This window comes from Girardinichthys multiradiatus, chromosome 10 (genome assembly GCF_021462225.1).
Source record: "Girardinichthys multiradiatus isolate DD_20200921_A chromosome 10, DD_fGirMul_XY1, whole genome shotgun sequence".
Lineage (NCBI taxonomy): Eukaryota > Metazoa > Chordata > Actinopteri > Cyprinodontiformes > Goodeidae > Girardinichthys > Girardinichthys multiradiatus.
The window spans coordinates 22,534,887-22,558,864 of NC_061803.1; the positions used below are offsets into that span (position 1 = coordinate 22,534,887).

Below are 23,978 nucleotides of genomic sequence, written 5' to 3' on the forward strand. Positions count from 1 at the left end.
TAGAGGGATTTAAAGTTAGATTACTGATTAACAACCTGAACTTCCTGAGTCAAATTTGAAACTTACGTTATCCTTCATTTTTTTTTCTTTTTACATACTGAGCACAACGTGTTTGTCTTGACTATATCATTCTGTACTTTTATCACAAAATGTCTTCTGCACCAAGTAACCTTATGTTGTAGCAAAGCAGGTTACACTGCCAAATTTACCAGGTAGGTCACACTAAATGAGTTATCTTCAGTAACCAGTGACCATTCTACAGTGTAAATCAACTATACCCAGAAAATGACTTATAAAATCTTTATAGTCAAAATTAAACCAACATCAGAGAATATGATCATAAGAAGAATCATCTATACTTCTGCATGTAGCCAGCGTGATATGACTGAAATTATTCTTAGAGAATAAAAATTAATGAGTTTACAAGTCCTGAGAACTGATAAGATGTCTGCTATTTAGAAATTAAAATACTCTGATCACATAATCATTTTTACACACACAGAAGTAGAAAATACAACTTAGCCTACATGCCCCACATTTACTGAACTTTATTAAAGGTATTTTAGTAGTGTATGAATTGAAATGTTAACCAGCTCATTTGGCCGTATTTGCAATAAAAAAAAAAACATGCGTCCACCTGCTGAACATTTGTGCTGCTGATTTACTGAACAGGGCGGATTTTCATGCTGATGGTCTTCAGTGAATAGAAACTGCCTTTCCAGTTGTACCAGATCACTCCAACCTCATATTTAGACCCATCAGCGCCCCAGACGTAGACTCCGTTGGGGTTTCCGTAGTAGCATCTGAAGTACCAAAAAGCTCCCAGAAACAATTTTGGACAGTTTTCCGTCCCAGCATGCAGGTAATGGTCAAAGGTAGCAAACTTTTGTCCATTGTGACGCGTCAAGGTGTCTCCTGCAGGAAAGTACAGTTAAAGATAAATACATTGTTTTGTTTTTTTGTGGTTTTCTTTTGGGGGGGGGGGGGGGGGGGGGGGGGTATACCATAAGGTTAGTCAATTACCTGGGGTACGAAAATAAGAGAGGGGCCACAAATGGGTCAAGCTTTATGAGCAGACTCGGGTTCGTAAATACATAGGACTACTATGCAGTAAAACACAAGATAATCACTAACCAGAAGAGCAGAATATTAAGAACACCTATCTCCGAGGGGCAGAATATTATAAATTGAACCTCACAAAAACGTAATTCAGACAGATATGCTAATTAAGAAACATTAATTACTAGCAAATAAAAAAGAAATTAGTTCACATAGACATTGTGTTAACAGTTGCACCCTCAATCTGGATTAGAAGGAGAAAGTCACAGAAGGGTTTGTGAATGCAGTAATAACACTGTTTACAGCATCCTTAATAGCGTTCCTTTGTTGCGCAGCTGGGTAAGTCTGCGTCTTTGATAGGGGGACCCGGGTTCAGGAAGGGCACGAAGTGTAAAAACTGCTAAGTAGGTGAGCAAGTGGTATTGACTTCCTGTGGCGACCTCTGAATAAGGGAGCAGCTGAAAAGACTCCTTTTTCTCACAGCGTCATCTACAGGTTTCACAAAGTTTAGCTGACTTACTCAGAGCTTTAAATGTGGAAAGTACTTTTAGAAAATTTATTAAAAATCAAGCTGTTATAAGGAGCTGCAACAAGCTGTAATGGCTTTGGCGTTGATAATATACTTGCAACTGCTGCACAGAAAAATAATGTGTGTTTAAAGCAGCCCATCATGTAGAGAAATCCAAGCTGGATTGCTCCTATGATGTCAAGGAAGACCACCCTAGCAGCACAGGTTGTGCGGTGGATAATTTTTTTCTGATTCTTCCAACCCTGTGCTGTAATAAAACACTCAGCTGTAATTCCTACCTCAAATCTATTGTTAAGGTTTGCTGCTTATAAAACTGTATCAAAATTTAGTAAACTGTGCTGTCTATGGGTGTTTACAGTGATTAGCATCGCCACTGTAAACAAAGTTTATTGGTCTTTATGCTTCGGTTTCTATTGTAGCAGCTCCTCATATAATAATGAAGACAGGAGGTTCAAATGCTTGAATTTAACCCAGGTCCCTAACCAGATTTAATCCACCTGTGGACGAAGCATCAGAGATCTGCTGAAATGACTACAGATGAAGATCAGTGAGAGATGCATTTATTCCGGGCACAAGCAGCATGACGATTCCTCCTGGAAAGTATAATCTTACAGCAGTGCAGCTGGAGTAAAGATTAGTTAACTCAGGTTTCCTGAGGTCTCTGAAGTTTTTCTGCTTTGTGTTTGTGACTTGAGACTTCACTGCTGGTTCTGAAACCCACCTGCTCCTCCATCAATGTATTCACCCAACTGCAGAAAGTATCCATCAAACTCAGAGGCCACACTGAATGAGGAGTAACGAGCGTACACCTTGTTTCCTTCAAAGTCCTCCATGTCCACCACCAACTCATACGTTTTCTGCCTAACGAGGTGGTGGATGCTCTCCAGACCTGGAAGAACAGAAGTGTCACAATTCAATGTTTGTCCTGTTTTTTCAGCAGCTCGTTAGATGAGGACAGGATGTTCCACATTATGTTTCATATAAAACCTCAATTATTTTGAGATGTTTTTGTCCAGTAAAATAAAGGTATCTTTTTTTCAGTTTCTCTGCACCTGGAGCTCTTCAGATTATATTGATTTACTGAGATTGAATTAGCCACCGAATGACCCAAAAAGCATTCAGAAGAATCTGTTAACAGCTGCAGTGTTTTCCAGTTCACAGTTCACAGACAGGCATTGGTTCTGGTTAAGGTCTCACCAAGCCAGTACTCCCCAGCAGCGTTCCCAAAACCCATTTTGTATTGATCCCATGGCCTGTAGAAGTTCACCGAGCCGTCCATCCTTCTCTGGAACACCTGGGGGAGATGAAGGTGGTTAACCAACTCAACAAAGCTCAGGTTTTCTTACAGTGAGGTTTGATGCATTCAGGAATCAGATGATTATTTAAAAATTGTGGACTAATGTAGAGTTGCTGTATCTCTGTAGGTTTCAGTTCAAAACATCACATGTCTCCCTTAGGCCTTTCCAAGTTTCCATGTTCCTGTAAATTCGTGAGAAAATTGTTTCTAGCTGACTGAAAGCCTTTTTGGATGGAAATGCAGCCCTGAAGATTTTAAATCACTTCAGAGCACAAAATCTTGCTAAAGGTTTTTAAATCGCATCCTTTTGATCCTTGTTCTTCTACTTTTAGCTGCTATCTTTTTACCCCACTTAGAGGATCATGTAGGTAGTCATGGTGCCACACGGTAGTGGTGGACTTCTTTCAACCTGGTATGATATGTATTGATCTGACTGATCACGTGGGGTCCCACAGAGCTCAATTCTTGAGCCTGTGCTGTTTTCTGTACACTTCATGTCTGTTACATTCTTTGAAAACAGAACATTGCTTTCAATTTTCATGTTGATGATAACAAGATTTTGGTGTCACTGAAATTTAAGAATCATTACTCCTTGCAAGCAAAAATGACTTTTTTAAAGGGGATATATCATGCTTTTAAATCCTTTCTTTTTACCCTTAAACCATTTAGTTTTTGGTCTATATAAAGTGGAACTGCACTGTTTTGGTCAGAGCCCCTTGTTATTGTAGCTCCACAGGCTCCTTTTTTACCCCTGTTCTGAGGTGCATCTGAGAGCAACTCGTTTTGGTGCTGTCTCTTTAAATGCTACTGAGGCTTTCAAACCCCGCCGCCCTACCAAGTTAAAGAGCATTCCACTTTAACCCGTTTGGCCATTTTTGTAGTTTGATAACAGATATACAATTATCTAGGGGAGCAGAAACAAGACAAAAACAGTTTCCATAGACAGAAGGAACTGACACCTTAATCAGATAAAGTCACCTGAAAATCCTCGACACTGACGGAGGTTGCTGAAGCAGTCGTCCATAAAGTGGGGGAAATACTAATTGCCCCACTGATGTGACTACATTTCCACGAAAAATAGAATGAAACCACACACTTCGAAGAGGTTTTTATGCTGGGGGACAGTGTAATGAATTATGTGGGTTAATACACCCAACAACAGAACATTTAGACTCATCTCCTTGCAGCGTTGGCATACTTGAGCTTGGACTACAAAATCGCAAAGAGAAATGAAAATGGTGGATATGCAAATTGGCCAGCCAGAAGTCCATGACCTTTTTTAGCTGTTCCAAAGCAAATACTGTGATGTAACAGTTCAAAACATGTAATAGAGGATAGAGAAAACTGAATGGACTGAAAAATATGACCCAAACAGAATATAAAGATATCTACACAGCACCCGGAGATAGTAAATTTAACTTTTCTGCACCAAGTACACAACAAAATGTATTTAAGAGCTAAAAAAGTGGATTTTGCATATGTCCCCTTTAAGGAAGTGAAATCTTGGCTGGATCTAAATTTTTTATCATTTTAATAGAAAAGACATGATCATTTGTGGTCCAAATGTCACAAGTAGATTTTGTTTGTTGTGGAAGTAAGCTCTCTGCAACACTACAAAAGGCCTTGTAAGTGCAGTGGAGAAATCCAGCTTTTTAGCCAAAAATAAAGCCAATTCTTTCAAACAATGACTTTAAATCTAGGATACATGCCTTCATTACCACTGAGCTAGATTAGTACAAGTCTTTATTGGTGTTAATCAGTTGTTCATGCTGTCTGCGGCTGGTGGAAAGTACTGCCGTACAACTTTTAACTGGAAGTTGGAAAAGAGAGCATAGTAATCATTGTTTTTTGTCTCTGCACTGCCTGCCTGTCCATTGTAGAGTTTTGTTTAAATTTGTTGTCTAGAAATGGTCTTGCTTCTGTCTACCTCTCTCAGCTTCCTCACCAATCTTGCCTTCTGAATCTCTCAGTTATATCGACTAGCTGTTGCTGAACGTGCTGAGGACACATCAGAAACTCAAGTCGGATCGCATTCTTCTTCTGCCATCGCATCTCCTAAATCATGGAACGCATTCCCAGACCTCTTTAGTAATCAGTTTTAAATCTGCTTGGAAGACTTACGTTTTTGTTTAGTTTTCAACTCAATATAGGATGTTAATTTATTTTTGTTGTTTTAGCCATGTTAGGAATAACCTTGCTTACTATTACTTATAGATAAGGTTTCACACACAGACCAGAGTGATAAAGTATGAATCCTAATGTTTTCACTTTTCTTAGAATAGGATAATAATTTTCAGTGACCTACAGTTTGACATAAAGTTTAGTGCATTGGGTTGATTGTGGTACATACTGTAACAGTAGCAATTAGATTGCAGCAGCCACACTTAGATTCAGGGTTCGACAACTGGTATTACACACTCTATCAGATAGACATCAGAATGGTGACACATAGTCTACTGATAAACACTGAAGGAGCGTACATCCCATGGAGGAAGTACAAAACATAAAACCCACGGGCGACCTTCTTTTTGGGGCTGTTTTGTCACTTTAATCACCGAACGGGTTAAGGACGGGAGCCATCAGCGCTGATCCCTGTAACTATTCCTCTGCCTTATTTAGAATAAACGTGTTGAGAATATAGAACAGTTTGAGAGTCATTCCTTTTAAGAGAAAGTGATTGTAAGCAGAGATGACGCTTCTGGGGAAAATAATTCGGGGGAGATCCAAGGTGTCTGTCCGCCAACAGGGTGTGGTAGCTCAGACAGCTTTGATGTTGATCTCTTTAAATGGTACTGGATGCTTTTAAAGGTCGTTCTAGATATTTTTTATGCTTTTATAGCAATTAGAAATTTTTTCTGAGCATGTAAAGTGCTCGAAATATACAAACTGGTGGAGGAAAAAATGCAGAGGAAAAAATGACCGAATAACTGTTGAGAGCACAGGAGCATCCAGTTGACTAGACGTCTTCTTTGCCACTGTATGTTCTGCCTCAGCTGTACAGATTAAAAATGCTCCAATCACAGGTGGGTGTTGTCTGAAATTAGTCACCATAACCTGGGTCGTTTGAATTTGGTTTGGAGTCAAAGTCATCATACAAACTTGTCCACTAAAGATAAATCTTTTTTGGACGATCGACCAATAAATTCAAACCAATAAAAGCTCACCTGGAGAACATTAGGTGTTTTTCATGACAGTTAAACCACAGCATGATCTGAGTTCAAATACTCACAGTCCATCTTCCTCCATGTGAGTCCATGTCACAATAAACCTGCAGGCACAAAAACTAAAATCACAATCTGGTTGGGAGGATGGTGGACTGTTTGGTGGGTTTCTTCAGTTTAGACGTTTGATGGACAGTAAATTGATCAACATAAACAGGTTTCAGGGAATATTGTGAAATATTTTCCCTGCTTTCATGTTAGATTCTAATGAGTCTGTAATTCCAACAGGTGTGAATGTACCTGGACACCAGATGTTGATCCGATGGGATAGATGGTGTAAACTCCACTGGGTCGGATGGGATTCTGACGATAAATGTCATTGCAGTCCAAAAAGGTACAGCTGGTCCACAGAGGAACCAGAAGGAGGAGAAAGGTTGACAGCAGCTGCAGCAGAGGAAGAGGTTACATCTCATTTTCACAATGTTTACTTAATATTTCTTCCTGAAAATCAGATAGTGACACTGGGAATGCTCCAAGCAGAGAAAAGTTCCTAGAAGAACCTCATGTTTACACAGAATGCTTCCGAAAGGATTATTGAAGCTATTAGGAAGCATAACTACTGGGCAACATTCAGGGCTCACCTTCATAGCTGGGATGTAAAACTGTGATGTATGTCAGTTGGAGTTCCTCTGAGGTCTGCTGCAGGGATCTGATGACAGTCTGAGGGTGCTCACCTGCTCTTATAACCAACAGATTAATAAATGACAGAGCGGCTGCCGCTGAAAACCGATAACACTTCAGACCGCACAGGTGGGAACATGAGTCCTTCACATATGTGTGCTTTAGTCTGGTTCAGATAATAATATTGAGACTGAGCTCTGGTAGAAAAATACCATCTAACGGATAGATTTAAGCCCTTTAACAGGCATGTTGCCAGTTTCACTGTGAGATATTTTGCATCAGTTAATAAGCAACAAGCCCATCAATTGTGGGCTGGTTAGTAGTGTCTGTCCACCAGCCTGCATTCACTCATCATAATAATCAGAGTTGTGCTGCACACATGTGTTCAAATAAATGTGTTCATGAGCAAGTTTTTAAGAACTTTGAACTTTAAACACATTTCTGACTTTTTTTTCAGAAATGTGAAGATAATTTATCTCATCTTGGTGTCATTTAACAGCGCTCTGTTTGGGAGTGAATAAAAAAGGTACACTGTGTTTTTTAGGGGCAAACTTTGTATATTTTATTAAGAAAAAGCGCACCACTTCCCCTTGGGGCACACGGCCAGTATCTGCTAGCTGTTTGCATGTGTGGCCAACAGAGTCAGTCCAGCTTTGTGAGGACCTTTTTGGGCCTCTCATGTGAGTGATAGCAGCCATTTTGGAAAATCAGCAATTATAAAATACAGCTCATGTAGGTAAATGCAAAAGAAGAGAATAAAACAGATGCTAGGCAATGGCATAATCCATATGCTAATTTGTGAATGGAATCATGACCTATACAAATACATCTAAAATAATTAGAATATCGTAAAAAAGTTATGTTTTTTGTCACTTATTTCAGACAGTGAAACTCGTTTTAAACAAAGTGAAAATTTTCAAGCTATTATTTCTTGTAATTCTCATGATTATGGCTTACAGATAATGAAACCCCTCAAAAGGAGGGTAAGCCACAAAAGTCATGTGCATAAATAAACAGGTTGTTCACAGGGTGCCTGTATCCAAGAATATTAAGTTGAATGGAAGGAAAAGGTGTGGTAAGAGAATTTGAGTGAGTTTCACAGGGACTGGACTGAGGCTGGAGTCAGCTTATAAGGAGCCAGTATGCACAGACCAATCCTACTCATGAGCTACAAATGTCACATTTTGCTGACAAGCTTTATGGGGACAATGATTTCATCCAAAAGTTACCAAAAGGTGAAACAATGAAAAAAGTAGAAAATCTATGATATACTGTCTGTTTTTTTTTAACATGTCCTGTTGTGACATTTCAGACATACCATATAGAGAAGATGGTTGTCTAAATGTGTGAGGCCAGTTTTTCTCCTCATTGTTTAATTAACTTATTAACTCCAGATTTAATCCAGCATTAAAGTAGGCAGCCCACATTGATGTTATAGTAACCTCTGTTTGTATTGTTTTCAACCATTTTTGTGATGGTGTGTTGGTGAAGGGATATGTGTATGTGTGTGTGTATGTGTGATGGTGGGGAGGCATACAGGTCCTTCTCAAAATATTAGCATATTGTGATAAAGTTCATTATTTTCCATAATGTCATGATGAAAATTTAACATTCATATATTTTAGATTCATTGCACACTAACTGAAATATTTCAGGTCTTTTATTGTCTTAATACGGATGATTTTGGCATACAGCTCATGAAAACCCAAAATTCCTATCTCACAAAATTAGCATATCATTAAAAGGGTCTCTAAACGAGCTATGAACCTAATCATCTGAATCAACGAGTTAACTCTAAACACCTGCAAAAGAATCCTGAGGCCTTTAAAACTCCCAGCCTGGTTCATCACTCAAAACCCCAATCATGGGTAAGACTGCCGACCTGACTGCTGTCCAGAAGGCCACTATTGACACCCTCAAGCAAGAGGGTAAGACACAGAAAGAAATTTCTGAACGAATAGGCTGTTCCCAGAGTGCTGTATCAAGGTACCTCAGTGGGAAGTCTGTGGGAAGGAAAAAGTGTGGCAGAAAACGCTGCACAACGAGAAGAGGTGACCGGACCCTGAGGAAGATTGTGGAGAAGGGCCGATTCCAGACCTTGGGGGACCTGTGGAAGCAGTGGACTGAGTCTGGAGTAGAAACATCCAGAGCCACCGTGCACAGGCGTGTGCAGGAAATGGGCTACAGGTGCCGCATTCCCCAGGTCAAGCCACTTTTGAACCAGAAACAGCAGCAGAAGCGCCTGACCTGGGCTACAGAGAAGCAGCACTGGACTGTTGCTCAGTGGTCCAAAGTACTTTTTTCGGATGAAAGCAAATTCTGCATGTCATTCGGAAATCAAGGTGCCAGAGTCTGGAGGAAGACTGGGGAGAAGGAAATGCCAAAATGCCAGAAGTCCAGTGTCAAGTACCCACAGTCAGTGATGGTCTGGGGTGCCGTGTCAGCTGCTGGTGTTGGTCCACTGTGTTTTATCAAGGGCAGGGTCAATGCAGCTAGCTATCAGGAGATTTTGGAGCACTTCATGCTTCCATCTGCTGAAAAACTTTATGGAGATGAAGATTTCATTTTTCAGCACGACCTGGCACCTGCTCACAGTGCCAAAACCACTGGTAAATGGTTTACTGACCATGGTATCACTGTGCTCAATTGGCCTGTCAACTCTCCTGACCTGAACCCCATAGAGAATCTGTGGGATATTGTGAAGAGAACGTTGAGAGACTCAAGACCCAACACTCTGGATGAGCTAAAGGCCGCTATCGAAGCATCCTGGGCCTCCATAAGACCTCAGCAGTGCCACAGGCTGATTGCCTCCATGCCACGCCGCATTGAAGCAGTCATTTCTGCCAAAGGATTCCCGACCAAGTATTGAGTGCATAACTGTACATGATTATTTGAAAGTTGACGTTTTTTGTATTAAAAACACTTTTCTTTTATTGGTCGGATGAAATATGCTAATTTTGTGAGATAGGAATTTTGGGTTTTCATGAGCTGTATGCCAAAATCATCCGTATTAAGACAATAAAAGACCTGAAATATTTCAGTTAGTGTGCAATGAATCTAAAATATATGAATGTTAAATTTTCATCATTACATTATGGAAAATAATGAACTTTATCACAATATGCTAATATTTTGAGAAGGACCTGTATGTATAGAAATAAGTGTGCTGTGTTTAGTGGGTCTGTGTAGGTGGAAGTTTGTCACCTGAATATGTACATTTATTTGTGGCAAGAATGGTAGAGGGTTTGCAATCCACAGACACTAAGAGAGGCAAAGTACAGGGAGAACCGGCCCCTGAAGGTTGCTGCAGTCCCGGGCAGCCAGACATCCGCCCAGCACAGAAGTGGTTGCCAGCAAGGCACAGGAGCAGCAACTCCCAGGCCAAAGAGGTACAGATAAAATAAAAATCACCAATATTATTTAGCATCCACATTTATCTATTTATTTTACACAAGTGGGCAGTCCAAATTGAACAATATTTATAGGAGCTTATAGGCATTCTCTTCTGAAGTATGGTGCGAAATTTCACGGTGTTTGTGTAACACGTTAAAGTGATTTAAAATGTGTTTCATACACAGAATACACAGGTTAAAAAGGTTGACCATAGAATTTATTCACAGCTGAAAATTATTTATATTTCAGGTATTTTTGTCATGATTGTTCCATTTAAAAACATTATTAATACAATACACAAAGTATACATGCTCTGTACACTATTTACAGTTCATTAGGGTTCAACGATTCTCAGATTGATTGCTTTGGAAAGAACTACTTTGTACCTGGGCAAAACAAGTTTTGGTGTTATTTTGAATAAAGTGAAACAGAGTGCAGATGTCCTTAGCTCAAAAGTTACCATGTACCTCTCCCAAACTATCAGAGCAGGAAAGTGCAACGTTTTGGAGGCACCGCTGGGGTTTTTGGTCAGAGAAAATCCAAGAAAAATCCGTCAGTGGCACTGCCTCGTGTCTCCAATGCTAGTTGCCAGTGTGCATAACCACCACTAGAGGGCACCATCATATCACAGAGTTAAATAGAAACCCACGTTGAACCGTTTTATGCCCACCTCTCAGAGATGACAATGGAGTTGAAGATGAAGAACGTGCAGTTTGAACTCAAATGTGCTTTATATGAATTGAATGTTGAACAACTGCTAAAAATATGCAAGGGACTTCAGATCTTTTATTAGGTTTATTTTATAGGAACCTAAAACACAGTAACAGAACAAACTGAAAAGAACAGCAGTGCCATGCATGCATCATGCATGCGTAAGTTCATTTGCAGCTCTTGTCCCTCGAAGGGCTTTTGTGAACGGAAAATATATAAAACTACAGTTAACAGGAAATAAAAGGAACATATTCAATACAAAAAAATTGCAGAGAAACTAAAACATGGCAATAAAACATACTAAACATGATTACACTGCTTTTTTGACACAGCCAGGATTTGGTTTGTGTTTTAAATATGCTAAATCTGGTCTTAGACTTAATGTTGACAGAGAGTAGGTTCCACTGTCTGGTACCTCTCACAGACAGGGTACTTCGTGCAAAATACGTTTTATTGAAAGGAACCTTACAATAGCCAACTGAGGCTGCTCTGGTGAATCTGCTACAGCCCCGCAGTTGATTTGCAGTCATTTAGTGGTTTGGGTGCCAGTCCATTGAGACATTTAAAACTCAGATGTCGCAGCTCAACAGGCATCGCAGCTCTGATGTCACCAGAGTTTATAAAAACTTATGGAAACAAACATTTAACCGCCATTTCCAGCCGTAGTGTCACGAGACTATGTTCGGAGGCACATCTGTGGAGAAATAGAAGCTTGCGGACGGGTTTACTTTTTCCCACACTGACCAAATCGGATAGGTGTATTTAGAGGTCTGGTCAGGGTGAGGCATAGTTAAGGAGAATTAGGATCACCATTAGATAATCCAAGGTATTAACTGGTTGCATGAACTATTGGTTGAAGAGTTTTATGCTGAACTGTTTTGATTTGCTGTCTGAATACTGTTGAACTGTGAAGCGTGGTTGCACTCAACAAAGTTTGGTTGTGTTTTCGTCCTGCTGGTTGCCAATCAGCCAGGAGTTAAAGTTGAACACTTAGAAGTCTTTCATTTGAAGCAGACTGCAGTCTGGTAGAATGGTTGTGGCCCTACCATTCTACTGGCTGATAGTCAGTCGTGACACACCCACGGAGAAAGGCTTCCCTTAAAAATAATCCGCTACAAATGACTGTAGCACAGCATTTACCAGTCAACAACGGTGTCATCAGCATACATCTGCAAACTGGTTTCAGGACATATTTCAAGAATACTATAATATACAAGCAAAATAGAATGGGACCTAAAATAGTTCCTTGAGAAACTCCTGTTTTGATTTTGCTAAAAGAACATTTACTATTGTTGATGACAACACATTATCCATGTGTTGTCATCAACATCAATGTCATCAATGTGTTGATCATGAACACATTGATCATGAGCTCAGAACAGTGATTGTCCTGAAAAATTAAAATGAAGAATATTTATTGTCATTATGGACCCATAATGAAATTTTTGTCAGGACATTCAGTTCAGAATACATATATATAGAACACAGACAAAATTAAAAACATGGAGAGTATAGGCTTGGTCGTGCTTTGGGGTGGTGCGCAGGATTCTGCTGACGGCCCGTGAGCTTGAACAAGCACTGTAGGTGTTGCTGCAGTATTCTCCGAAAACACAGAGGGCTGTATGCTAGATAACGAGTGGAAATGTAATAAAAGATAGAAGTGCTTCACGTAAAACCAGAAATGGCTGTATGCACTATCGAAAACATTTATTTCAAAGTAATTCAGTGTTTTGCAAAGTTTCAGATAAGTAACCATAAAACAATAAACAGGCAAAAGCTTTTTGACCTCTTTGTAAAGGATCTAAAATTGTACCTAGATCCAATTTCGGACTCTTAACAATAAAAATAAAAAATGTGTTAATGCAACAATCTAACTCTGTAAGTCGCGTTTCTCTTGCCTTTTTTGTTGTTGTTGTTGTTGTTTTTCTGTTATGTTATTCTCTTCCATCTGTTCATGAAGGGATTGATTTGTACGTAAACTACTTGAGCTTTCAACCTTGTTCATTCTGAATGGAGCACGGCGCACGCAGTCTGCTCCAGTTCACAAAAAGTTTGAGGTGCATGACCAGTATGCACTGGGGTCGGGGATATGGCAAACCAAAAGGGTCAGAATTCGTCTGTATATTAACGCAGGAGCGGCGTTTTTTACACGCACACGCGTTGCTAATCAGAATGCGCATAAGCCAAGGCATGTTACATGTCAAAATGAAATAAAACAAAAAATAAAGTACATCAGTGTACTTAATAGAGCCAGTGTTTCTGTAGGGTTTGTATGTGTAATCACATGCTATTATCTTTTTTAATTCATAATTAATTGCCTGTTAAAGATGTCACTGTTGGCGCCCGCACCCTCGCGCACTGTTCAACGCGTCAAGTATAAACCTAACTTAAAAGATAAAAAACATAAATAAAAAGGCACTTATAGCAGCTCAAAAACATCCCTAAAGAGAAGCATTAAAATATGTACATGGAGGTGCAGCATGATTTATTTACATAAAGTATAGCTCGTGCTAGAGATGAAAGCTAGTAAATTATGGTTCACAGTTTCAAAAGCCATTTTAGGTCGAGGAACACTGCACCAATGATATTTTCTCTATCAAGAGATTGTTTAACCTGATCCAACAACAGACAAGTAGCAGTCTCTGTGGAGTGTCTGTAACAAATTTTAGATAGGATGTAGAAGGTTGGTCTGTTCTGATGGAAATATTAATGACATAAGTTAGAGGCTCAGCTAAGATATAACTGTTTAGGGGACACCGTTAAATCAAATTTCAATGTAATGCAATTGAGCTCTATGTTGGTTGACAAAGACCATTCTCATCCAGTTTTGATTAAATCGGATCATGCATGCGTGATTTAGAGCCAACCGTATCAAACAGCGAGATCTAAAAATTTGCCGCTATGCCATGCCCACAGGGACCAGCCAACAGGAACTTTTTAGAGTATTATTCAACACCACCTTGTTTTGTGTCATCAGACACAACTATGACTTGTATGAGTAAGAGTGGAAGGAGGAGATTCACTAGTAAAACATATGACTTCCTGTTGTAAGTGGATGGGGCTAAAGTGATGTCAGCAAATTTCCATGTGACTGTATTGAGTGCTGGTCTGTGATGAGACACAAAAATGTGAATTTGAATTTGGTGCAGATCAGATGATTTATGTGGAAATTAGAGCCAAACGATTGTTCACAGCGTAATGTTGCGGTTACAATAGGCTTTTGCAGCACTTTTGATACTCGGGCCTAATAATGAAAAAACAGTACAATTACAATAGGGTTCCTTGGTCTGCTGGGAACAGGCAAATGCCCATGCCTTTGCATGGCCTTCATGGGCTTGGAACACTAATGATTTCAAAAAATTTCATAATGTATTTATTGCTGATCTGATCTGTGTGAGATGAAACAGCAAATTTTCCTTCAACACAAAATTCACTCCACTTTAACCCTTAAAACAGTTATTTAGTCAGAGTAGGTAAAATGCATCTATACATTGAGATAATTTATTTTACTGAGTCTGAACATAAATGACAAACTGAATAAGAAGCTTTGTACTGATACTGATTGAGAAAAACTGACAGACGAAAGTTACCAGAGATGTCCTCCCAGTCTGACACCTTTAAAGCTGAAACATTCGGTCTTTAAATCCTTCAGCCCAGAAGTGCAGTGATCTGCCTCAATCTCAGCACTGATTTACACTCTGCAGAAAAGCAGACATTTCTAGATTCCTTCAACACTGCATTAGTTTTTTGTTGTTGTTGTTTTTCAAGTTTTGCAGTCAAGACACAATATCCATATGTGTCTTGACTGCAGCTACTGTAGCTACTGTTTACATATGGATCAGGAGCAAAGCTGCTGTCCTCTCAGAGGATATGTTGAGTTTGAACCTGCGGAGGCTGGAGTTTTAACATGTTAACAGTTAAACGATGGATAATTTTCTGGAATGTTTGTGGCTCAGCAGCCTAGTTCACCAGCTGTCTCATGTCCCACAGCTTACTGGGTGGGAGGTTTGGCTCCGTTCTCATTGGCTGATTGTCCTGCCATTATCTATATGTATCAAAAGTGTAAATAAAGCATTGCAACAGATCACAGAATCTCTATGCTGAGCTTCAGAAGGATGCTATTTAAACATAAAAACGATTTTAAAAAGGCTGTTCATCCAAACACCATCATCAGTTGTAAGTACAAAAAAAAATAATCTGCATTTAACACACATAGAAGGAATCCCGCTGGGCCATTAATCTTTTAATCCTGGAAATGTTCTTCAGATGATAAGGGCCGACTTAATAAATGTATGTATGTATGTGGCTCCGAAGGCCTCTGAAGTTAATCTGCGGAACAGAAGGCGAAAAAGTTTTAGTATGTTTGCCTTCAAAAATATGCAAAACATAAGATAATGACCCAAACGCGCAAATTTATGGGAGGCGGATATGCAATAATGTAATACTTTACCACCTGCAATGCGGTTTATCAAACTTGAAACGGATTGCTGTTTTTGCATCAATATTTTGCATTTTTGAAAGGCAGGTGGTAATCTGCACGCAAAATGTTGTGCAATGATAACAACACTGAACAAAACAGTAACCAGAGACAAGAAAACCATCACAAAGCCAAATGTACATAGAAGGAAAATAAACAACAATAAAAAAGCTGTCCTGTATGCTCCTTGTGCACAAAACCGATTATAAATTTATTTTCTCCCTCAATGTTCCTTTATGGTTCTGTACGAAGCACATTCATATTGTACTAAAGGGGACATATCATACAAAATCCACTTTTTTAGCCCTTAAATACATCAAGTTGTGTACTTGGAGTCTGTAGGTGTGCAAAAAAGTTGAATTTAGTCTGTTTCTGTTGTGGAGATCATTATATTCTCATTGGGTCATGTTTTTCAGTCTGTTCAGTTTTCTCTATCCTCTAATCCATTTTTTGAACTTTTATGTCACAGTATTTGCTGGGGAACAGCTAAATAAGGTCATGGACTTCCGGCTGATCAATTTCGCCTATCAGCCATTTTTACTTTTCGCTGCAATTTTATAGTCCAAGCTCAGTTATGCAAAAGCTGCGAGTAGATAGGTCTAAATGTTCGGTTGGTGGGTGTATTAACCCACACAATACATTACACCGTCCCCCAGCATCAGAACCTATTCAAAGACCCTGGTTACATTTTATTTTTCATGGAAATGTACCCACATCAGTGGGGAAATTCCTATTTTCTACTAAAAGACTACTTGACTGAAAAAAATAAAACATTCCAAGGCCCTGAGAGTCAGGATTTGTTGTGTTTTATGTGTTAAGTTTTCACATATAAGATATTGAATTTTATATAAAAAAAAAAAAAATCTGGTTTTGATTGTTTTTTGTAAAAGTGTGTGGATGTAAATAGTAAGCAACACAGCTTCTATTTCAGGCATTGTACAAATGTAAACAATTTATTCTTCGCTTTTTATTGAAGAGTTAGGAGTTTATCAGAAACAGCCACAATATTTAGGCCTATTTTTTATATTGAAAACATAATATTACCAACATAAAAATAGTTTGTTGTAAGAGTTGCCTATCTGTATATTATAGCTTTGCTAATTTTAAAACAATGTCACATAACTGTCTTTCCTATTAATTATATTATCAACATCACAGCACAGTGGGTCCTTTGCATTATGTGCAATTATAGTTACACAGGCTGTGCGCTTCTCTGCTGCATGATCTGGTTTGTGCTTCAGCAGCAGATGATCTCACTAACAGCGATGGTGCACTAGAATTATACGGACATAAGAAATAAAGTGTTTCAAGGAGTTTTATCGTAGGAGAAATGTCATGACTTCTGCTTGTGATTGGCTCCAAATTCTATTCTCATCTATTTCTATTATTTTTATTTTTGACAATCCAAATCTGTTGACACATGTACAGATGATTCTCTGTCATTCTATCTACACCTCCTTCTGGCCACAGTGACAGCAGACATTTTTGCGTCCCAGTTAGTACCTTCGTTTCAAACGTGCTCAATCTACCACAAAAACAGCACCCGCAATCTGTTTCAGGTTTGATAAATCGCAGTGGACAGGTTTTGTGCACGCAAACCTTTTCAGGCCCATGGTGTTTTACATTTAGGCCATAATGGTTTAATTTTGGTTCTTTAAGGACTAGAGCAACGTTTGACACATTGGTGTGTTGCCTACACGTCTTGTGGAAAACTACAAAAAAACACTTTTTACAGCTTTTAATCATCAGTAGCCTCCTTGACACGTTTGCATAAAGGTCACATTTGTAAAATGCACAAGTAGTTGTCCTGTTCACAGATCTTTCCACCTCAGCTGAGGATCTTTGAAGATCCTCCAGAGTCACCATGGGCCTTTTGGCTACTTCCCTGATTAATGCTCTCTGCACTGCCAGTCTTGGTCAGCTTAGATAGATGAGCTTAGATAGATGGCCAGCTCTCTTTGTGGGTTTGCAGATGTTCAATGCTCTTCATTTTTGTGTGATGGATTGAACAGAGCTGTGTGATATGTTCAAAGCTTTGTATATACTAGTTTTATAACCTAACTCTGCATTAAACTTCACAACTTTATTTCTGCTGTGTTCCTTGATCTTTGTGATGCTGTTTGTTCAATACTGAATGTTTTCTAATAAAACTCAGAGGCAATGAAAGAATAGAGGGATTTCGGGTGCCTAATACTTTTGCATGACACACTTTTCAGATTTTTTTTTAATCATTCGGAAAACATGGATCATTATACTTCCACTTCACAGTTATGCACTACTTCAAGTTAGAACATAAAATATCAACACACTGAAGTTTTTCCTTATAATGTGACAACATATAAAATATTGCAGTAAAAAGTATAACCTGTACGATTACCGTTTCAAGGCTCTGCAATATCAGGGTCAGAGACCTGGAAGGTGTTGTGATTTTGCGGTGTATTTTCCTGAGTTGCAGGTAGTGTACGCCAGCACACTGGTACTTAATCAAGCCTGATCAGCTGGAGCTTAGGAGCAGCTGTCATTCGACACCTGATAGTCAACCCATGTGGTACCTCAAGCCCTCTGTGCAAATCTGCTTGTTAAAATAATCCATGAAACAAGTTTTTCCTTGTTCCATGGTTAATCCTAACCCCTCTGTGTTTCCTAAGGTTTCCTTCTGGGTACCTTCCTGGAGATTCTCACCCTCAGACTTACTGGATCTGTTTCTTAGTTTACCTTAAGCCGTACCCTTCTGCATCCCTTTTTTTTTCTGTGACTGTTTACAGACAGCTCCCGCTTTCTGGAAAATTAAAGCTCAGTGACCTATCTTCTAAACCCGGCTCACAACAAACCAACTCCTCCTGGACTCCCCCCTAGATTCGCCCTCAGCTCAGACCAGTAAGACCAATTCTCAAACTCGCACCTGCTGATGAAAACCTTGGTGCCTTTTGATAAGAGCACTCATCATATCTTGATACTCTGGGTGACCTAATATAGTAATCACCCCCTCTCCCTGTCACCTATCTAGGACCTAACTTATAATCAGGGCCCAAAGCAATGGATCTTCAGAAGGTTCTGTTTGCCCCAAGGAGGGTTCCAGGGACAAAAAGTCCCAGATAAGCATGCCACTGTCTCATGGCTTTAGTTCTAATTGTTACCCAGGGTTGGGAGGTGATTACAGGTACAACTTGGGGCACAGGTAATATAGGCCTTTAAAGTCAGAAATGCATGTCAGTGGGACAGACTACAGATGTCCTCTCTGGAAGGTTACACTGTCAGGACAGCTAGAGTCATTTGTGTTGATCTCATTCTCTCTCAGTACAATCTGCTAATGGTTGCTTACCATGTGATTGAACTGGCCTAAAAGTTGCTATTAACACGGTCCATCACACAGATAGCCTGTGAGATAAGTTTCTCATCTGTGAAATTAATTAAAAACAGACTCAGGAGCACTTTGACCCAGAAGAAACTTGAGGCATTATTGCTCATGTGCACTGAGAAAGAAATTCTCGTGCCTTTGGACAATGATACCATGATGAGCAAAGTTGCAGAGACCAGTGCACTGCTCAGGCGTTTATTAATGTTTTAGGGTTGGCCATGTTTCTTTGAAATTAATCCTATGCAGAAGAAAAAAAGATAATGACATCATTAGAAAGCAAGAAAAAAAAAACAACGTAAAATCAGGGCCCAGAGCAATGGACCTACAGAAGGCTCAGTTTGTCCCAGGTAGGGGTCCCAGGGACAAAGAGTCACAAATAAGTATGCCACTGTATCATGGCCTGGTTCCAAGAATTACTGTGTCTTGACCCTGTTATAAAAGGATGTTCTTTGTTTGTCTAGTTAGAGCAATTTTGGCAGGGTGCTGTGATACATGTCTGACTGCTCTCCCATGCACATGGTAATCAATAAAGCTGACTTAAGTGGTAATCTTCAGTCTCTTCCCTTGGTAAATCTGAATTTGTCCACAACACTCCCTACAGTATCCTCACAATCATACACCTCTCCATATTTTGCTCACAGTGAACCGCCAGTCTATGATAAAAGAAATCCCTCTACCCAGCCATCATAATCAGATTTGTATTTCAATAAATCTTTTCAAATTTGTTTGCCGTCTCCTGACAGTTTCTTGCATGTTGGTCAGAAGCATGCTGCAAAACATGACAGAATACTCAGTCCAGACTGACCCAGCGGAAGCTCTGAGAAACACACTTGCTGAAAAGAACAGCTGAACTCAAACAACACAACAACACACAACCAACCAATGTCTGGATCAGTTAGGCTCTCTACTTCAAAACCTGCAATCTAATCTTTCCTTTTCTTCCCCTACAGCAGTCCTCCGTGTTTCTCCACCTCCCCATTTGCCAGCGTTCTGAGAAGACTCTTCATATACACCTGTTGCAATTATGATTATATTATTTAATATTTATTATTCATATTTTAATATTTAATTCAATAATAATTCTATCTGTTAAGCCCAATAAGGCAGTGGTATTAGGACAATAGAGAAACGGGTGGAACAAGCTCCGGCATTACTCAAACAGCAAAACTGTGCACACACATGGAATAAGAGCAATTTCTTGAAATATAAGAATTGATTAACAAAAATAGGTCAACTCAAAGCCAAACATACTTCAATCAACAAACTGTTTACTATCCTAGAACAATTCAACTGAAACTACCAAGCAAAATGAATAAACTTTATACAGTGTGAACAAGTGAATCAAAGATGGCTAAAAACCATGACCAGGAGAGTGATGCGACATTACCATTCAATGTTATTTATGTTTGAGAAACAATGATTATCTTGAGGAATCTGGAAATGAAGTTAGTCTTGGAACTAACTTAGACAATTACTATACCTTCAAACCATTCACAATGCAAGATCAGATAACATTTTAATAAAATAATACTTCAAGGAATGATTTGCTAAATAAAACTACTGGATGACTAATTTTCAATGGTGTTTAATTAGCTTTCTTTATTTAATGCAATAATATTTAAGGAAATATTAAAATAATATTATAGCAAAATATTATTTTGAATAAGAACCAAACCTTTCTGGATGAATTATTCTTAACTGTTTTTTAATTAGATATCACATTTAGTAAAAATAATATTTTGTTTATTTATTTTCTAGATTGAAAACTAACAACCTTTCTGTATAAATTATTCTTAATGAACCCATAAGATGGCAATGAGTCACGTGTTACCCCTGACTTGACTGGCACTAGCCGTTAGCGGTTTCAGGTAAAAAAGGAAAGTTTATAGCTTCCTTATGGACTCTCCTTTTCCCTCTCAACCCTCTCCTGGTTCTTCTGGAAGCCCTTCTTTTCCTTCTCCTTAGGTCGCCTGTCCATATTCAGAGCCCGTGCAGATTGGTCATACCAGACTAAGACTCTAGGAACTGCAGCTAAGAATGGAGGTGAAGGAATGCATTTACTGTGTCACACGTCTCACATATACAGCCACCCTGATTTTAAACCATCTTGTAACCTCTGTGTTCTGGTAGACTCCTGCTTTAAACAGAACATAATTCATGGATCCATAGTCACTCAAGGTAATGTTGAGACTTTCCACTTTCTTATTCTATAAAAGTTACAGCTATTTGGAAGCCCTGAAAGGCCAGTGTGAAAAAAAATCTAGAATAAAGTATTCCTAAGTTTGTTTTTGTTCTGCCCTGAAAAGGCAATTGGGAAAATTAATGGTTTCCAAGAACCAATGTCCCATTTTCAAAATGAGATTGTTGGAAAGTAAAATAAAGTACATTAAAAGCACATAGATAGTGTATTTGTTGGTCATGCTATGTTGTTATCATAGCTAGCTTGTATATTCATGTGTGATACAGAATAAACCAGTACTGATCAAAGATATCTGTAGGACAAATGACCATTGCCCACCATGACTGCTCTTATTTGGGACCAAGACTGTATCAGCTTAAACTTGCTGTCAGTACATAGTTATCATAACCTGCCACAATAAATTAGAAAGGGGTATGATTTATCATACCCCTTTCCCCTTCAGTCAAAAAATAAAATATTAACCTTTTAATAATTAATATATGGATTCATTTGTTTATGTATTTGTATTTTGATGACAACAGCTAAATAAAAAATCCTGAATTTTTTCTAAGTGTACTTTTTTTCAATGAACTCATCCTCAAGAAAAAAAACTGAATCTTGGTTTTTTTCTTGTGTCAACCCCAGACAGGCAAGTGAAAAAAAGTCTATTTTTTTCTCAACCAACATATCCTCAAATATACGGCCCTCCAAAGAAATGCCACCCCACACCATTACTGACCCACTGCCAAACTGGTCATGCTGAACAATGTTGCAGGCAGCAGATCGCTCTCCACGGTGTCTCCAGACTGTCACGTCGGTCACATGTACTCAGTGTGAATCTGCTTTCATCTGTGAAGAACACAGGGCACCAGTGGCCAATTTGCCAATCCTGGTGTTCTCTGGCAAATGCCAAGAGTCGTGCACGGTGTTGGGCTGTGAGCACAACCTCCATTTGTGGATGTCGGGCCGTCATACCATCCTCATGGAGTCAGTTTCTAACCGTTTGTGCAGACACATGCACATTTGTGGCGTGCTGGAGGTCATTTTGCAGGGCTCTGGCAGTGCTCCTCCTGTTCCTCCTTGCACAAAGGCAGAGGTAGCGGTCCTGCTGCTGGGTTGTGGCCCTCCTACGACCTCCTCCACATCTCCTGGTGTACTGGCCTGTCTCCTGGTAGCTCTGGACACTACGCTGACAGACACAGCAAACCTTCTTGCCACAGCTCACATTGATGTGCCATCCTGGATGAGCTGCACTACCTGAGCCACTTGTGTGGGTTGTAGAGTCCGTCTCATGCTACCACGAGTGTGAAAGCACCACCAACATTCAAAAGTGACCAAAACATCAGCCAGAAAGCAAAGGTACTGAGAAGTGGTCTGTGGTCCCCACCTGCAGAACCACTCCTTTATTGAGTGTGTCTTGCTAATCACCAAAGATTTCCCCCTGTTGTCTTTTCCATTTGAACAACAGCTGTGAAACTAATTGTCAATCAGTGTTGCTTCCTAAGTGGACAGTTTGATTTCACAGAAGTTTGATTTACTTGGAGTTATATTGTGTTGTTTAAGTGTTCCCTTAATTTTTTTGAGCAGTGTATATACACACATATGTATGCATAACAGAGAAAGTAAACAACTGAAGAAGGGTGGCTAATTAACATAGAAGAGCAAGGAGATCAGGGAAATAAAACAAGTGCACAGAAATAGGTAAACAATGAAATTAAACAGGGAGGAACCAGATCTGCTGGACGTATGAACTAACACATCTAGCACATGAATTCAAGAGAGTAAACACAAGGATAAAATGATGAATCTAGACATAAACTCAAATAACAGCAACTGAAGAACGTAAGGGAAAACAGACTGGGAACTCACAGGCCATGACACAATACATGCCATACTGGGCTGGATTTCCCAGGACAATCCTTAACAGACTGAATGTTTATTGAATTCAATATTTAATAACACAAGCATCCTGATTGCACAGCAATTGCCATGCCTCTCATCCAAGGATTCAAAATGTTGCCACAGGATGGGGTCAAAATACTGGTATGAAACCCATCTCTCTTTTCTAAAATCAAAATATTACATATTACAATGTTTTTCAATGGATGTTAATAGTCTTGGTGCATGAAACAAATAATTTTTTGAGGTTTTTTAGAATGACTTAAGCCAAAGCCTGTGAAAACAACACCGCTGGGGCTTAATTCCAAGTCCCTAAAACAAATCCAGCCCAGAGTGCAAATTGTCATAAGAGAGGGAGATGCTGTTAATGGGTGTGGCTAGTGGGACCTACCTGGCTGCTGGGCTACAATAAACAAAAATCCCCAATCTAATGGTTAAATTAAACATATAAAACAAGAACTCGAATCAGCCCTCAGATGTGTAACCTCTTCCAGTCCTTCCAACTGGCTGGAATGTGTACAAATTTCACTCATTTCCTCTGCATCCAGACTATCCCGTTTTATAGCATCCCTTGGCTCCCAACCGCCTCTGTTTTCTACCGATGAAAAAGACATCTCTATCATCTCAGCCTATCATGTTACAGTGATGGTAACAGATATGTTACCATCGCTGCTGACATATCTCACTAACTCTGCACTAATCGCAGAGCTGAACAAAGCCAAAAGATCACTGATTACAAAACAGTTCCTTCTGCACAGTATACACTGGGACAAAAAGCTTTTCTCTTAGATCAAACCAGTTCATTTCAGTACCTTGTGTCAATCTTCCAAGACCCCTCCACCTGCCCAGGACATTGATGGACATCCTGCCTTCTCAGACCCATGGATCATGGACTACCATCGGCAACGTCATGGCTGACAATACCTCGTCAATTGGGAAGGCTACAGTACTAAGGTCTGATCTTGGGTCCCTCGCTGTTTCATCCTTCACCACTCTCTTATTCCAGACTTTGAGTCCATCTGTTCTTCTGGGCTACCAGGTGGCACCCGTTGAGGGGGAGTGATGTCAGGGATCTGGTATCTTTTTGCTGTATTTTCCCTTTGGTAGCAGGTTTCTCCAGAGGGGCTGACTGAGCACAGTCAGAAGCTTGCCACAAAACATGACACAGTGAGCAACAGAGAAATGTTTTTCTTGTCAATGAGGGTGGTTAAATAAACTTTAATTTAAATGATAA

At 39.5% G+C, this 23,978-nt stretch overlaps 1 protein-coding gene across 2 annotated transcripts; it reads right to left on the reverse strand.

Moving 5' to 3' along the window:
* Window positions 1-533: 533 nt before the first annotated feature.
* Window positions 534-23,854, reverse strand: LOC124875106 (microfibril-associated glycoprotein 4-like). Of its 2 annotated transcripts, none has more exons than XM_047376954.1 (7): window positions 23,557-23,854; window positions 6,688-6,780; window positions 6,347-6,490; window positions 6,115-6,153; window positions 2,786-2,882; window positions 2,310-2,477; window positions 534-915 (listed from the first exon to the last, which is right to left on the reverse strand). In XM_047376954.1, exons 2-7 carry the CDS (start codon window positions 6,691-6,693, stop codon window positions 662-664), a joined length of 708 nt encoding a protein of 235 aa, XP_047232910.1. In that variant the 5' UTR covers window positions 6,694-6,780; window positions 23,557-23,854; the 3' UTR covers window positions 534-661. The 2 variants fall into 2 exon arrangements, with proteins under 2 accessions (XP_047232910.1, XP_047232911.1); XM_047376955.1 differs by having other exon boundaries at window positions 6,688-6,785; window positions 23,557-23,684.
* Between the last annotated feature and the right edge of the window lie 124 nt (window positions 23,855-23,978).

What these genes read in the sequence shown, in the direction of transcription:
- LOC124875106 (XM_047376954.1), bottom strand. An exon ending in TGCTGGGGAGTACTGGCTTG is followed by an intron (nt 2,478 to 2,785) that starts GTGAGACCTTAA and finishes CTGTTCTTCCAG; the next exon opens with GTCTGGAGAGCATCCACCAC. An exon ending in ATACATTGATGGAGGAGCAG is followed by an intron (nt 916 to 2,309) that starts GTGGGTTTCAGA and finishes ACTTTCCTGCAG; the next exon opens with GAGACACCTTGACGCGTCAC.